Source organism: Pelodiscus sinensis, chromosome 2, assembly GCF_052426305.1.
Source record: "Pelodiscus sinensis isolate ZL-2025 chromosome 2, ASM5242630v1, whole genome shotgun sequence".
Taxonomy (NCBI): Eukaryota; Metazoa; Chordata; order Testudines; family Trionychidae; genus Pelodiscus; species Pelodiscus sinensis.
Window position 1 is genome coordinate 252259247 of NC_143053.1, and position 16592 is coordinate 252275838.

At 44.6% G+C, this 16592-nt stretch overlaps 1 protein-coding gene across 1 annotated transcript in view; it reads left to right on the top strand.

Annotated features, from left to right (window-relative positions):
- The first annotated feature begins 1528 nt into the window (after positions 1 to 1528).
- Positions 1529 to 16592, top strand: part of GHRHR (growth hormone releasing hormone receptor) — a 40007-nt gene continuing 24943 nt past the window's right edge. The window contains exons 1-3 of the mRNA XM_089776020.1: positions 1529 to 1579; positions 8718 to 8820; positions 9429 to 9536. Of these exons, the coding sequence (XP_089632146.1) occupies positions 1529 to 1579; positions 8718 to 8820; positions 9429 to 9536 (262 nt within the window). The remainder of the gene's footprint in view (positions 1580 to 8717; positions 8821 to 9428; positions 9537 to 16592) is intronic.

Here is a 16592-nt window from a genome sequence, read left to right on the forward strand (position 1 = left end):
CCTCCCCTTCTTGAAACAGGTAATGAAATGGTTATCTGCTAAGCTTCTGATCCTGACTTTCTTAAGGATATGTCTACACTTGCACCCTCTTTCGAGAGAGGGATGCAAATGCAGCTGAGTGAAATTTGTAAATGGAGCACGGATTTGAATTTCCCACACTTCATTTGCATATTTGCGTTATATAGCACTGTTATATTATAGCAGTATATTATAGCAGTATTTCGAAAAAATAAATGCTGTCTAGATGCGGTTATTTCGAAAGAAAACCCTTCTTCTGAAATAACCCGTATTCCTCCTACAATGAGGTTTACCAGTTATTTCGGAAGAAGGGTTTTCTTTCAAAATAACCGCATCTAGGCAGCATTTCTTTTTTTGAAATAGCGCCATAATGCAAATATGCAAATGAAGCACAGGAAATTCAAATTCGCACTTCATTCGCAGTTTTGCTCAGCTGCATTTGCATCCCTCTCTCGAATAGGGGTGCAAGTGTACACATCCCCTTAAGTCATGCAGTCCATCTTACCCCATGTGTAACTCCACAGAGTTTAGTAGGTCTGCTTGTTCTGTGTCACCTGGTCAATCACTGATGGATCAGACCGCAGGAGCAGAAAATGGGAAGAAAAGTAGATAAGGGATCATTGCTAGAGATGGGCCCAAGACTTAAAGTTCAAATTGGGGTCCCATAGTTCATGCTCCCATAATTTATGTGTGTTCCAACTGTCGATTTTGATTAGAGCATTGTAGGAGTAAGAGGTGGCTACAAGTATGGCTCTATTTCCCAGTCCTGTGCCAATTTGGTATCACTTCTCACCTGTTCCTCCAACTATACACTGCCTTGGCAGAAAGCAGGATATTCATCCCCTTCCATTACCTGACTTCAGCTTGTGTTAGTGTAACACCAACAGACAGAACCAACCTGGGGACCTGTGGAGCTTAGTGCATGAGCCACTACAGCGTGAGTTAAATGCCAGCTGGCTCTCAGATTATAGAGCACACCCATTCTCTCTCTGTAAGTGGTCTAAATGCCACTACAGTGAACCATATTGGGTAGATGTGTGAGGTACACACTTCCCTGAGATGAGGAAATGCATCCTGAGCTTTAGAAACCCAGTTGAAACACCAGATGAGCCCCCACTTATGACACCAACAGGTGGAACTGAACATGGGACCTCTGGAGCTTTGTGCATGAGTCTCTAGAACTTTGAGCTAAAAGCCAGCTGTAAAACAAAAACTCATTCATCTCTCTGCAAGTGGTCTAACTGTCATCACATGGAACAGTGAACCACACCCAGTAGGGCTACATCTACAAGGCAGAGTTTTTGCACTTATACTAGGTACACTGGGAATAAGTGTATTGTTCAAGTGCCTTCAGGTGACGCTTATATGCTGTCCAGGTTTCACATGCATACAACAGTGTTGGAATAACCACTGCACGGTACACAAGGAGCTTTGTCTTGGCACTGATGTCCCAGTTCTTAAAGACCCTTCATCTCAGGTGGTCAAAAGCAGAGCTTGCGCAGCTCAGGAGATGCTGGATTTCCACATCAATGTCAACTTTGGTGGAGAGATGACTCCCAAGGTATGGGAAATGCTCCACATTTTCCTGCAGTTCTCTGTTGATTTTAATAGAGGGCACATGAGATTGTCTCGTCGGTGAGGGTTGATGGAGCACTTTGGTCTTTTTGATGTTCAGTGTGAGGCCAAGATTCTCGTATGCTTCAGCGAAGGAGCTTAAGATGGTCTGAAGAGTCACGAGGGAAAGAGCAGCGTACTGCGTACTGGAGCTCCGTGATCAAAGTTGTGGAGGACTTGCTTTTTGCCTTCAGTCTCCTGAGGCTTAAAAGCATTCCATTCGTTCTGTAGACAATCTTCACACCATCTGGAAGCTTGCCATTAATGAGATGGAGAGTCATGGTGATGAAGAGGCAGAACAGTTGCACTGCAGCCTCCACACAATCCTTGATGGATAGAAGGTCCGGGTCCAATGTCATGGAATCTACAATGATTGGGAATCTCCTGTCCACTCCATCCTTCATCTGTCTTCACAGCCATTGTAACATTATCCTTGCTATCCTCTGCCTATTCTGCCAACGAGGACTTTTAGATAGATAGCCAATAGATACATAGACACATACTTGAACACAGGTTTGAAATTTTCTCTGAGTTTTCTATCCATTATAAAAAATACCATGGCTGAGAACCTACAGCTCTTATTATAATTAGAGGAAGTTGCAAATGCTTGTGACCTCTTTCAAGGAGAAACCAGAACTTTTAAATGGCCTGCCGTAAATTAAACTTACACGTTAACCAAGGGGCATGTGGTAAAAGTTCTTCCAACTTTGGAGACTAAACAAGCAAAAAGCCCTAAAAATGTGTTTTCCTGAGGCTGTGACAAAGTCAAACATTGTTTTGTCCTCACCTGGAATAGTTTAGTGGACTCCAATGTTGTTTTCACATGCAGAAGTTCTTTTGACCGTGCAAATGGATACATTTACACCCTGCTGAGTTATTTTTAGACAGAGTTCACTGAACCTATAAAATGTCCATTCTCTGAGGGTGCGTCTAAACTCGAAATAAGATAGGCAATTTGTGCTACACAAATGGTGTAAATTATTTCAAATCTATTTCAAAATCGCTTAGGGTATGTCTTCACTACAAAGTTAATTCGAACTAGCAGCCGTTAGTTCAAATTAACTTTCATAGGGTATGTCTACACTACAAAGTTAGTTCGAACTAACGAACGTTAGTTCGAACTAACTTTCATAGGCACTACACATACAAACCGCTAGTTCGAACTTAATTTGAACTAGCGGAGCGCTTAATTCGAACTAGGTAAACCTCATTCTATGAGGACTAACGCCTAGTTCGAATTAAGTAGTTCGAATTAAGGGCTGTGTAGCCACTTAATTTGAACTAGTGGGAGGCTAGCTCTTCCCAGCTTTCCCTGGTGGCCACTCTGGGCCAAACCAGGGAAACTCTTCTGCCCCCCTCCCGGCCCCGGAGCCCTTGAAGGGGCATGGGCTGGCTATGGTGCTTGTGCCAGGTGCAAGCCTGCCAGCACCCAGCCAGCAGACCCTGAACCTGGCACAGCATGAGCCAGCCACCCGCTGCCACCCAGCCCTCCGCCTCTTCCCGGGACCAGGCTGGAGGCTCCCAGGAGCCTGCCTGGGGCTGCAAGAGGTGGGCACCCAGCTGGTCTAGTGCAGAGATCGTGGACCTCATCCAGGTTTGCAGGGAGGCCTCCAATGTCCACGATCTCCACACTAGGCACAGGAAAGTGACCGTCTAAGGCAGGATAGCTGCCAGCCTGGCCACCAAAGGCCACATGTGAACCCATGAGCAGGTTTGCATGAAAATCAGGGTGGTCCAGTGAGACCCCCAACCCTGAGCCCTGAGCTTAGAACATAAGAACATAAGAACGGCCATACTGGGTCAGACCAAAGGTCCATCTAGCCAAGTAGCCTGTCTGCCGACAGCGATCAACACCAGCTACCCCGGAGGGGATGGACCAAAGACAATGACCAAGCCATTTGTCTCATGCCATCCATCTCCAGCCTTCCACAAACAGAGGCCAGGGACACCATTCCTACCCCCTGGCTAATACCACTCCATGGACCCAAACTCCATGACCTTATCTAACTTCTCTTTAAACTATGTTAGGGTATGTCTACACTACAAAGTTCATTGAACTAACGGACGTTAGTTCGAATTAACTTTGATAGGCGCTACACTAGCGCTCCGCTAGTTCGAACTTAATTCGAACTAGCGGAGCGCTTAGTTCGAACTAGGTAAACCTCATTGTACGAGGACTAAGCCTAGTTCGAACTTACTAGTTCGAATTAAGGGGTGTGTAGCCCCTTAATTCGAACTAGTGGGAGGCTAGCCCTTCCCAGTTTTCCCTGGTTCCCCCAGGGAAACTCTATTGCCCCCCTCCCGGCCCTGGACCCCTTAAAGGGGCACGGGCTGGCTACGGTGCCCGTGCCAGGTGCAAGCCTGCCAGCACCCAGCCAGCAGACCCTGCACCTGGCACGGCTCGAGCCAGCCACCCGATGCTCCCCAGTCCTCCCCCTCTTCCCGGGACCAGGCTGGCGGCTCCCGGGAGCTTGCCCGGGACCGCAAGAGGCGGGCACCCGCCTGGTCCAGTGCAGACATCGTGGACCTCGTCCATGACCTCCGCACTAGGCACAGGAAAGCGGCCGTCTAGGGCAGGAGAGCTGCCAGCCTGGCCACCCAGGAGCAGATGTGCATGAAAATCAAGGTGGTCCACTGAGACCCCCGACCCTGAGCCCTGAGCTTACAATGGCCGTACTGGGTCAGACCAAAGGTCCATCTAGCCCAGTAACCTGTCTGCTGACAGCAGCCAACCCTAGGCACCCTGGAGGGGATGGACCAAAGACAGTGACCAAGCCATTTGTCTCATGCCATCCCTCTCCAGCCTTCCACAAACTTCGGGTAGGGACACCACTCCTACCCCCAGCTAATACCACTCCATGGACCCAACCTCCATGAATTGATCTCTCTTCTCTTTAAACTCTGTTCTAGTTGTAGCCTTCACAGCCTCCTGCAGCAAGGAGTTCCACAGGTTGACTCTTTGCTTTGTGAAGAAGAACTTTCTGTTATTAGTCTGAAGCCTGCTACCCATTCCTTTCCTTTGGTGTCCTCTAGTCCTTCTATTATGGGAACTAATGAAGAACTTTTCTGTATGCACCCTCTCCACCCCACTCATGCTTTTATAGACCTCTATCATATCCCCCCTCAGTCTCCTCTTTTCTAAGCTGAGAAGTCCCAGTCTCTTTCGCCTCTCTTCATATGGGACCTGTTCCAAACCCCTGATCATTTTAGTTGCCCTCTTCTGAACCCTTTCCAAGGCCAAAACATCTTTTTTGAGATGAGGAGACCACATCTGTACACAGTACTGAAGATATGGCGTACCATAGTTTTATACTTCCCCTCCTCCTTCTTCCCCTGGTTTACCCCTTCCAGCTCCCTCCTCCCAGGTTTCCCCCTCCCCTCTCCCACCCTCTCTCTTCTCCTCTCCCACCTCCTTTCCCCAGTCTCCCCAGAGATTAATCCCTCCCCCCAGTTTTGTTCAATAAAGAGAGTTTCTATTTTTGAACACACGTGTCCTTTATTTTTTACATCAGGAAGGGGGGCTAGGGAGGGGTAAGTGGAAGGAAGTGAGGGAGGAATGGGGCACGAGCCCCCGATGGGGAGGACTGGGGTGGCTCTGCGGGCTGCTCGGGGTGAAAGCTCTCCTGCAGGGCCTCCTGGATCCTGACAGCCCCCCGATTGACCCCTCCGGATGGCAGCCTGTGGCAAGTGCAGCCAGGCTGATGGCTGAGTGCTGTGATATGCCGAATGAGGGCACTAAGGGCACTTCAAGACAGGACTGCTTTGCTGTCCCTCCTCGAGGTAGACAAGCAAGCGGGCAACCCTGAGAACTGTCTGTCTTGGGTAGGAGTTGGGTTCCCTTTAAGCACAGCCCTCGGCTAGTCTGAGGCAGCAGCTCCTCACTCTAAATCCTAACCTGATGCCCTGCTGGCACTGGTTCTGGCCAGCCTTAACTTCGGTTCAGGGTCCACTCAATGTGGACATGCTAGTTCAAATTAGCAAAACGCTAATTGGAATTAGTTTTTAGGTCTACATGCACTAGTTCGAATTAGCTTAGTTCGAATTAAGTTAGTTTGAATTAGTGCTGTAGTGTCAACATACCCTTATTTTGGAAATAGGTGCATCTACGCAGTGCCAAATTTTGAATGAACATGCTATTTCAAGACATCCCTTAACCCTTGTGGTATAATGGTTACCGGAATGCTGAAATAGCGCACCTGTCATTTCAAAATGGCTTGTGTAGACTTATCCCGAAATAGCCGTGCAGTGTAGTTAACTTGCCTATTTTCTGCTGTGGTTTTCATACAGCAGGACCAAGCCATGGCCTTTCAGTAGAAATGACTTCCATTTCTGATTAAGAAACACTACAAAGGAAGGGCAAATGTAAGCCCACATAAGAAATTACAAAGGGACTGTGTGCAGTATTGAACTGTCACTTTCATAGACACCTCAGATTGACTTCATGGACTGCTCTCTAAGGGTATGTCTAGGCTTCATCCCTCTGTCCACAGAAGGATGCAGGTTAGGCAGGTCGACATTGCAAATGAGGCAGGGATTTAAATATCCCGTGCCTAATTTGCATAAAAATGGCCACCGCGTTTTGCCGACTCAGCACTTTGTCTACAAAAAGTGACAGTCTAGAGGGGGATCTGTCAAGAAAGAAAGCTTTTTTCGACAGATCCTGTAAACCTCCTTGCAAGGAGGCATAAGGGATCTGTTGAAAAAGGCTTTCTTTCTCAATGGATCCCCCTATAGACTGCTGCTTTTTGCCAACAAACTGCTGAGTCGGCAAAACGCAGCAGCCATTTTTATGCAAATTAGGTACGGGATATTTAAATCCCTGCCTCATTTGCAATGTCGACCTGCCTAACCTGCATCCTTCTGCTGACAAAGGGATGCAGTCTAGACATACCCTAACAGACAAAAAGGAAGACTGCATTTAAAGGTAGGGGGCATAGAAAACAGTGTCAGAATATCTCCTCTGGATTTATAGAGTCACACGCAGCCCAATGTCACCAGTCCATTTTCAAGTCCTGAAATCAAAACACCCCTGGCTGTGTATGGAATTCCCTGGCATGGAATCCTGGATCTAACTAATCTCTTTCTTTCCCGTTACTCATGGGACCTAATGCAATGGCAAAACATTCAGTGTCTTCATTAGGAGCAGGAACTGAGCCTCAGATGGTAAGCTAATAAGCAATCAGTTCAAAAGGTCAGTGTATCAGCTTGGTACAAGCATGTAAATATGAATGGAGAACATTGGCGTATTAGGACCGTTACATTCTGTCCTCTGAATGACCTGAAAGCAAGAGATTTATTTCCCAAACTTGCTGAATATTTATCCTTCCTGAGTGAATATGAGCTGAGTCGAATTTAGTCAGCCACCTGTTCAGTTAGTAGATTTCATCTTCTTTTGATTGGTTTTTGTTTTTTTTTAAAGAATGCATGGATAGATAACAGTTCTGCTCTGACTAAAAAGCATGGGTGGAGGCTGGGTGGAACACAGAGGGCCATATGTTGATATATGAGAATTCTGGATGATGCAGAGAAAAATGGTGCCAGGAGATCAAGGTATATGACATTGTCCCCTTCAGGGGGCAGGAGCGCTTGCAGCACACAGTAGAGCTGGGTGGGAAATGGTTTGCCCTTCCTGTGAAAGAAACGGAGATTTCAAAATAGTTTTCCTTTTGCAGTGGGATAAAACTGAGATCTTTTGACTTATTTGGGGAGAAAAAACAGAGAGGGAGAAAAAACAGAGAGGGAGAATAGTTCCAATAGCCCAGTAGTTAGGACACTTGCCAGGGATATAAGAAGTAGCTTCAAGTCCCTGCTCTACTTTATTTGGACTTCAATCCGTGTCATCCATATCCAAGGTCAGTGGCATAGCCATCAGGCTAATGGGTACTCTCCAGCAGGGCTCCCTGTGACTACAAATTTTATCCAGGACACCATAAACCTCGCCTGGTCAAACACAGTTGAAACTGACCCTTTCCTACCAAAAGTTTTGGTTTTGACAAATTGGCATTTTTCTCTCCCACCGAAAATAAAGACATGAAATTGTCAAATAGTCTCACTGGCACAATGTACTTGCCACCTGATTGGGTGCCATGGAAAATCCAGTAGATTATGCCTATTTGTGGCCTTGGCATTCTTGTCCTACTTGACTCTTTGCAGGTCTGGGTTGGAATCCGGCTTTGCTGTAGCATGGGGAAGAGAGATCTTTGGTTAAAATCCTCTATGCACATCTCTCCCGCTATACCACAGCACACCAGGAGTGAAGGATAGGACTTGTCCATCGGAAGATGTGGTTGTGAGAGCCTCCAAGCACAGAGGATTATGTCCTGCCCATAACATCATTTGTGTGGGAGAAAGGCAAAGGGCATGAGACGACAACAGAGCCATTCCCTTAGAAGTCAGTTTCCGGAGATGCTTGTTAGGGTGTGTGTAGGCTACAGGAATCTGTCGACAAAAGTGGACTTTTGTCAACAAAACTATACCTGCGTCTACACTACCGCTGAATTCTGTCAACATAATGTCGACAGAACTCAACAGTTTTGTTGACGGCGGTAAATCTCATTCTATGAGGAATAATGCCTTTTGTCAACAGAGTTCTGTCAACGGAAGGCATTTATTGCATCTACACTCTCATGTTGACAAAGCAGCTTGCTTTGTCGACAGAACTGGCTGTAGTCTAGACGCTTTTTGTCGACAGGTGCTTTATCGACAGTATCTGTCGACAAAGCCTCTGTCAACAAAAGCCTGTAGTCTAGACGTACCCTTAGACACCAATCTCGCAGAGGGCAAAACTTATGGCTGATGCTTCAGCAATGAACAGCCTTCCAAGTCAATGTTTAGCTGGGGACAGAATGTCAGCTATGAAGTTCATGGGGCTATACCAGCTGAGCCTTTGGTCCTTGGTATAAATCAGCAATAGTGACACTGGCTTCAACAGAAGTCTGCTCATTTACACCAGCTGAGGAGCTGGCCCTATCGAGCTGGAGCTAAATAGCAGAATGGTGCTGTCCATGGGGCCAAACTCATCGACATTTTTATTCCTAAGCCCCAAGTCAGGGCTAAGCACTCTCATGGGACGTGTCTCGTTGTAGGTGGTTGGGCAAACCCATCCAGAATGTGATTTTGTAGCTGAGCTGAAGAAAGATGAGACCGAATGTCTGCGGGAAGTGGAAGAGCGTGGAAATGAAACTGCAGGTACGGTTGGCGGCAGCTCCAGGGGGCGGCGAGTCACACAGGGAATGATCAGGGTTGCAAAATCCAGTTCGGAGAAACAATTGAATCCTCCCCGCTCAGTTCTAGACCTGTATTCAGACCTTTGGCTTCTTTCCTGTGGCTTCCCATTGGCTTGTGCCTCAAGCTCAAGTGATTTTTGTCTTTCGCTTGACATCCCACCTGCCTTTTCCCAGGCCTCACCTCACTGTTCAGCTGTTTGATCACATTCCGCCACCCTTCATTTCCTTCTCTCGCTCCTGATGCTGTGCCCTTTGCCACGCCGCCTCATCGGCGTGGAATCATTTCTCCATCCGAGTGCACTGCGATGCCTCCCTCTCCTTATCCTGGTCCCTCCCCAAAGCCTACTCTTTCTGTGCTGCTTGCAAGAGGCCAGTGGGAAAAAAGAAATAAATGAATGAGACCAGCAAGTTGGACAGATACCATAATGCGAGCTGGTTGCAGAAACGTTCTTCGTGCTTCCCTCCCCCACCCGGTCCGACGCACTCTCACATGTCGCAGCCCGTCTAAAATTAGCCTCTCCATGTGCAGATATAAACGTGCTTTAAAACATGTTTTTCCTTCCCTGGCAGGCTGCCGGCAAACATGGGACAGGTTAGTGTGCTGGCCGGATGCAGAGGTTGGTGAGACTCTTATATTGCCCTGCCCGAAGGTCCTCATCCACTTCCTCAAGGAGCCAGGTGAGGGACCCTCGTGGAGCTACTTTATCTGTTTTGACTGTGCCCTTTGCCCCTTGTGCTTATGAAAGCGAGGGACTGAGGACGCGGTCGACAGGCGTGTGGACCACGCTGGGCTCAGCCGAATGCCATTCCGTTGATTTCAAGAGGCGCTGAGGGTGCTCTGCGGCATGTGGAAGGCCTTGCACCGTTTCCATGACAGAGCTGGTTTCTGCAGTACTGACATCAGGCCTGCACTGAAGAGCCCAGAAGTCAGTCCAAGTTGAACCTCTCTAGTCCGGCACCCTCAGGACCTGACCGGTTCCAAACCAGAGAATTTTCTCGACCATGGGAGGTCAGTATTGTCTAGCCTCATGACCAACACTTCCACTGCTTCCTGGGCTGCTCGAGGACATTTAGGGGTAAATTGGAGCCAAAGAATAGCACAGAACACTGAGAGCCAGGATTGGTGGCTGTAAACAAACCTTATGGGACTGTGGGAAACTTGGCCACACCCATGAAAAGTGAACATCTGGCTAATGAAAATCACTCCGGACCATGGATGTTTCCAGATCAGAGAGTTCTGGACTAGAGAGGTTCAACCTGCAGACAGATCCCCCCTGGCTTTAAAAGGGTTGGGACTCATCCCATTGGATAAGCACTACTGTTCAGTTCATCCGCAGTGCTGTCTGAGGCAGGAACAGGATGGGAAGAGCTTCAAGCTGCGCTATAGTGTGGGATGAGATGAAAGGATGAGGAATGAGTGATGTGGTTGTTCCTTAGGTTTAAGGTCCAGATGAGAAGCCTATTAAAATGACCTATGCCCTGGGTCAAACACAACACTGACAAAACCAGACACAATAAGCTAGTGGAAGTCAAAGGCACTCGCTCCAGAGGTGAATTTGGCCCACTAACTCACTATAAACAAATATGTGGGAGAGGAGGGGGAATTGCTCTTCCAGGAAGGATCTAGACTTGGCATTTTCCAAAAGAAAAAGGTAATCTGCACAGCTCAACCTCTTGCCTTGCTGGCAATGCCTGATACGTTAGTTATATACAAGGGATAAGGCCAATCCCTTTCATCTGCAGTTTCATTTCCTGCTCTGGGATTCTTTGCTTTATCCTCGATCCATCTCATAAAACTTTGTGCTAACCGCCCCTCGACAACTGGCAGGAGAAGCCCGTCACGCCAGAGAAACCAGCTACAGGAAGTCCCCAACTTACGAACAGGTCGTGTTCCAAAGGTTCGTTTGTAAGTTGATAGTTTGGAACTCAGAATGCATTTTCCCATAGAAACAATGTTCTAAATGGTAGTTAGGTTCCCAGGCTAGCCCATAAAAGCCTATTTAATTAACAATGGAGCAGAAATACTGTATATTTGCAATGAAAAAGAGTAGAAACTATTTTAACCCTAACCCTAACCCTTGAATGCTGGTGCTTTAGGAAAGGCAGGTTTAATTAGAGGAAGATTTGGAGGTCAGCCCCCTCTCCTGGCCATACCGCAGGATGTACCTGGCCCCCACACACCAGGAGCTGGCGAGCGGTGCAAGCGCAGTCTGGAGGACTCTGGAGGAACAAGGGCTGACCATATTGCTGGTGGCTGGAGAAAAGCAGCAGTTTCCAGTTTAAAACGCTGCTTCTTTCCAGCCACTGGCTGCGTGACCATCCTCTGCTCCTCTGGAGTCCTCCGACCAGCACTTGCGCTGCTCACCACCACCTGTACCTCTTGCCTGCTTCCCTGAGGCTGCAGGTGAGCTTTCGTTTGCATGTGCAGATGTTCCTAAATTGGATGTTTGTAACTCAGGGAGTGCCTGTACTAACATCCAAGGCTATATCTATACTATAGCTTTTTCCGATTGCTTTTCCAGAAGAGGCTTTTTCTTTCGGAGGAGCTGTTATTCCTTGTAGAACGAGGTATACAGGGTTCTGCAAAAGAGCATGTCTGCTCTTCCATGAAAAAAAGCGGAAGAGCAAACGCATTCCCTGGATGTGGCGGAGATTTTCCGGAATACCACAGGTATCCCGGAAAACCCCACAGTGTAGACATATTCCAAAAGATGCTAACATGAAGGAGGGAGTAGTTGCAAAAGGGTTCAGGGGTATCTGTGTGGTGGGGAGGAGATTGTAAGTAGAGCGTCAGAAAGAGCAAATGAATAACACAAAGGCCTCAGAATAAGGAATATTCATACTGGGACATAATTCCAAGAGTGGTCATTTCTGATTGAGTCGAAAAGCACTAATACAACCAAACCCTTTATCTGTCCTGCCTCTGTTTTATAGAATTACCTCAAAAGCAGTTGCTAGTTACTCATTTGCTAGTGCCTGAAGTCACACTCTGGACCCTAACAGAAAAGCTGTGACACCATGAAACCTACAAGAACGATGGGGGGAAAGTCAATGACTATCCTGTGCATATTTATTGATGCAAAACAACAAGTACAAACAAACAAACAAACAAACATTTTTGCTGTACTGATGAAAGAGCCCTGTGGTATAATCAAAATGCATCAATCTTGTCACTTTTGTAGCAATCTGTTCTAACACCACCTGCAAAACAATTTATTTTTCCCCCCATTTGATTTATCATCACACTGACATGGCCCCACATAATTAATGTTGGTAACTATATTTAGTCCCGCTTTTCCATCCCTTGTGCCCATTCTCTCTTTTGTGTTAGAATTTTCTTGGATATTAGCAGCTGGTTCCTTTGGCATGACTGGTCTTTAAGAAGTTTCAGCTGAAAGCTTTATGAGACGGATCCAGGATAAAATCTTGTATACAAATCCACACTGAGTAGGGCTCTTGCCCTCCTCCCACCACTCACATACATTTTGCTATTGTCTAAGCCAGAGGAAGAGGTTCAGTGAAAATACAAATCATAGGATAACGTTAAAAATACACTAGCCCGACTTTTAAACAATGATAGCTTCTTTAGAAAACATTGTCCAGAGGGATCACCTAGCATATTACAACTCCCAACCCAACAAAAGCCTCTCTAAAAACAGTTTAAAAAGAGAAGGCATTGGCTTCTTTAAGAGGCTCTGCACTTCTGAATTGTGAAGAAAGTTTTTTAATCCAATGTACTGTGAAAAAATATATTTTTTAAAAACAAAAGCCATAGCTTTATAATTGCACAGAAGACAGAGGTGCTGTAGCCTCTGACATTCTTATCTGAAGATATAGCCACACCCCACCCCTTCTCCTCCTTTCTTCCTGAAATTTTTTTTATCTAAAACAGCCATATGCCTCTGCTGAGCATGCTGCTTTTAATCACATTGAATAAAGCTTTAACAAAGTTTAACATGAGAGACAGGGTCTGGGGACAACAGAGTGGACCTGCCTTTTAGGGGAGCACTGAAATATGACTGAAATATTATTTTAGTAAAACGATGTTTTTGCCCCTCTGTTCATTGTCATGCTTTGCCATGAGCAAGCATGTGCTTTACCATTATTTCTCCCATCATTGTGCCGATTTTTGGAATCCCCTTTTCATAGGCTGCCAGAAATCGTAACTAAGTCAGAATTGCAAAATAGATGGAGCTATTTTGTAACAGCACCTGCAAAGCAACAATTAAATTTGGAGGGTTTATTTATCTTAACATTGATGGGTCCCTATTTTTTTTTTATTCTTAGTTAACACTTTACATTTTACTTTTTTTTAACATAGGTTTCAGTCCTTGATACTTTACAGCATGGAATAATACACGACAGATCAACAACCTGAGAAAGTGCTGAAAAGAGGCATTGCCGGAGGAGGCTGTGAAGGCTAGAACTATTAGAGAGTTTAAAGAGAAGCTACATAAATTCATGGAGGTTGGGGCCATAAAAAATGCTATTAGCCAGGAGGTAGGAATGGTGTCCCTGGCCTCTGTTTGTCAGCGGCTGGAGACGGATGGCACGAGACAAATCGCTTGATCATTGTCTTCGGTCCAACCCCTCCGGGACACCTGGCACTGGCCACTGTTGGCAGACAGGCTACTGGTCTAGATGGACCTTTGGTCTGACCCAGTATGGCCATTCTTATGATAAAACCCTAGGCTGCGTCTAGACTGGCAAGATTTTCCGCAAAAGCAGCTGCTCTTGCGGAAAAGCTTGCCAGCTGTCTACATTGCCCGCTTGAATTTCTGCAAGAACACTGAGGATCTCATGTAAGATTGTCAGTGTTCTTGCGGAAATACTGTGCTTCTCCCATTCGGGCAAAAGACCTCTTGCGCAAATGCTTTTGCGCAAGAGGGCCAGTGTAGACAACGTGGTATTGTTTTGCGCAAAAAAGCCCAGATCGCGAAAATGGTGATTGGGGCTTTCTTGCGCCAAACCGTGTCTAGATTGGTGCTTTTGCGGAAAAGCGTCCATGCCAATCTAGATGCTCTTTTCCACAAATGCTTTTAATGGAAAAGCTTTTCCGTCAAAAGCATTTGTGGAAAATCATGCCAGTCTAGACGTAGCCCTAATGTAAAGGGACTAGAGAAGAAATTAAAGGCATAGGAGAGTATTATTTAAAGAGTAGATCTCAGGAAAAGGTGAGGGGAGTTATAGAAGTTTCTAATAGTTTATTTTTAAAGCTTCATTTGGATGTTTAGCAGAAGCATATGGAGAACTTAGCAGTTTCAGATAAAAAATTATCAGAAAAGGAGGAGGATGGAGTTTGGGGTGGGGGGTTGTTTCTTCAGATAACAGCATCATAGGCTGCAGCTTTTATCTCTGTCCTTTGTATAGTCACTAAGGTATAGCTTTTGTCTTTTATTTATCTATTTTTATTCTACACTGGAATAAAAGCCTACTAAGAGATCCCATTTTTGTAAATTGAAGTTTTTGTTTGGCTGCATTTTTGTATGCTAGGCAGTTAATGTGGGCAAATCTTTCAAATCAGACTGCCATGTACTTCTGGCTGTAGCACCAGCTGTGTTCAGCATAAGATTCTTTAATGCCCTGCCAGCCCTGCTTAAGTTTAGCTCAAATAAGATATTTTACACACAGTGCCACATAGTGGAATAGTGATAGAAATGTAGCCGTGTTAGTCTGGGGTAGCTGAAGCAAAATGCAGGACAATGTAGCACTTTAAAGACTAACAAGATGGTTTATTAGATGATGAGCTTTCATGGTCCAGACCCACTTCCTCAGATCAAATAGTGGAAGAAAATAGTCACAACCATATATACCAAAGGATACAATTAAAAAAAATGAACACATATGAAAAGGACAAATCACATTTCGGCTGAGCAGTAAAATACAGTTAACATTCCATTATAATCCCCTCTTTTAATTCTCCATTCCTAAGGTTTACAATATTTACGCTGTCATGCTGTCTGTGAAATTCAGTATTATCAGCCTGTTACACTTCTCTGAAGCATGCTGTTTTTCTAATTATATGACCCAAACACACAACGACTTGGTATTCTGGCTAGCCATTTGTTTCCATCAATAGCGGTGCTTGGTTTGTTGAGGGTTTTGTAGTGTTCTTCCACCAAAGATCCATTGACCAGAATATTGTCTGTGAAAACTGTAGTTCTATTTGTGTTCATTTACAGTTTGGCTGTCTTTCTTTATGACATTTCAGGTTCACAGGTGCTCCCGAAAGGTGAACTTTCTTAGAAAAATTTCTGAAAGGGTGTAATAAATGAAACTTACTTAGCACTTTCTTTGGACAAAGGAATTTGGCGGAATCCAGTGGAGGTGTCCATCTTGGATAATATTGTATATCTTTTCACTATGGGGAGAAAGCCCTCCAGTGTTGGAAGGATATCATTTTCGCTCACAACTGCTTCATTAAATCCCTTAAGACTCACATAGATTTGTATTTTCCCATTTTTCTTTATAGCTGGCAACACTGGGATGCTGCTGGCTCAGAGATTTTCTTGATTATGCCAATTCATTCCATTCTCTCAGTTTACTTTTTATGAAACAATAGGCTAGAATTCTTGTCAGGAATATGGATACTGTATAGTTCATCATTGTCTCTCAAGCTTATTTGCACAGGATCTCCTTTTTAACTTCTAGTTGCAACAAATATTCCAACAAGCTCTTTTACCTTCCTCACCAGGCCCATCCTGGCGAGCATGCAGCAGCTAAGAAGGCTGTTGTTCTGTCGCCTTTTGATCACATACAGATATTTGTAACAATGATCTAATAGTATTTATTTAAATAGTTTGGATGTTTTCTACATATTCATGTTGATTTCCATTAATACAAAGTGTACAGTTTTTTATTGTTATAAATATTTACACTGTAAAAAACAAAATAAATAATTATTTAATTGTTCTTAAAAACGAAATACATATTTTTTTAATTCTCCTAATGTAAGTAAGTGGGCTTGTAGACGTCAATAATTTATGTTTTGTTTTTGACTGCAGTCATATAACCAATGTACACTTGTAAGGGTGCATCTACACCACACCCCTAAACTCAAAATAAGATACGCAATTTGTGCTATGCAAATTGTGTATCTTATCTCAAATCTATTTCAAAATAGATTAGTTTGAAATTTGGTGCATCTACACAGCACCACATTTTGAAATAACGTGCTATTTCAAGTCATCCCTTATCCCTCATGCAACAAGGTTTACTGGGATGGCGAAATAGCGCACCCGTTATTTCGAAAAATATTTAAAAATAATGAGTGGGTTGTGCAGTCATGGGGTAGATAATTTGGGATATCTTCGGTATTCCGAAATAGGCATGCAGTGTAGACGTACTCTCCATTACACTTTTATGATAAAGAGATCGCACTACAATACTTGCAGGAGATGAATTGAAAAATATTACCTCTTTTGCGTACCATTTTTACAGTACAAATATTTGTAATGAAAATAATAGTATGAAGTGAGCACTGTATACTTTGTATTCTGTGTTATAATAAAAATCCATATATTTTAAAATGTAGAGAAACATCCAAAATATTTAATACCTTTCAATTGGTATTCTATTGTTTAATAGTCCAGTTAATCATGATTAATTTGTTTAATCACAATTAATTTTTGAGTTAATCACGTGAACTAAGTGTGATTAATCAACAGCACGAATATCAAATCCTTTACCTGTTTCCTTCCTTTTTTGTATCTTTAATGAAAACGGTAAAGGTTC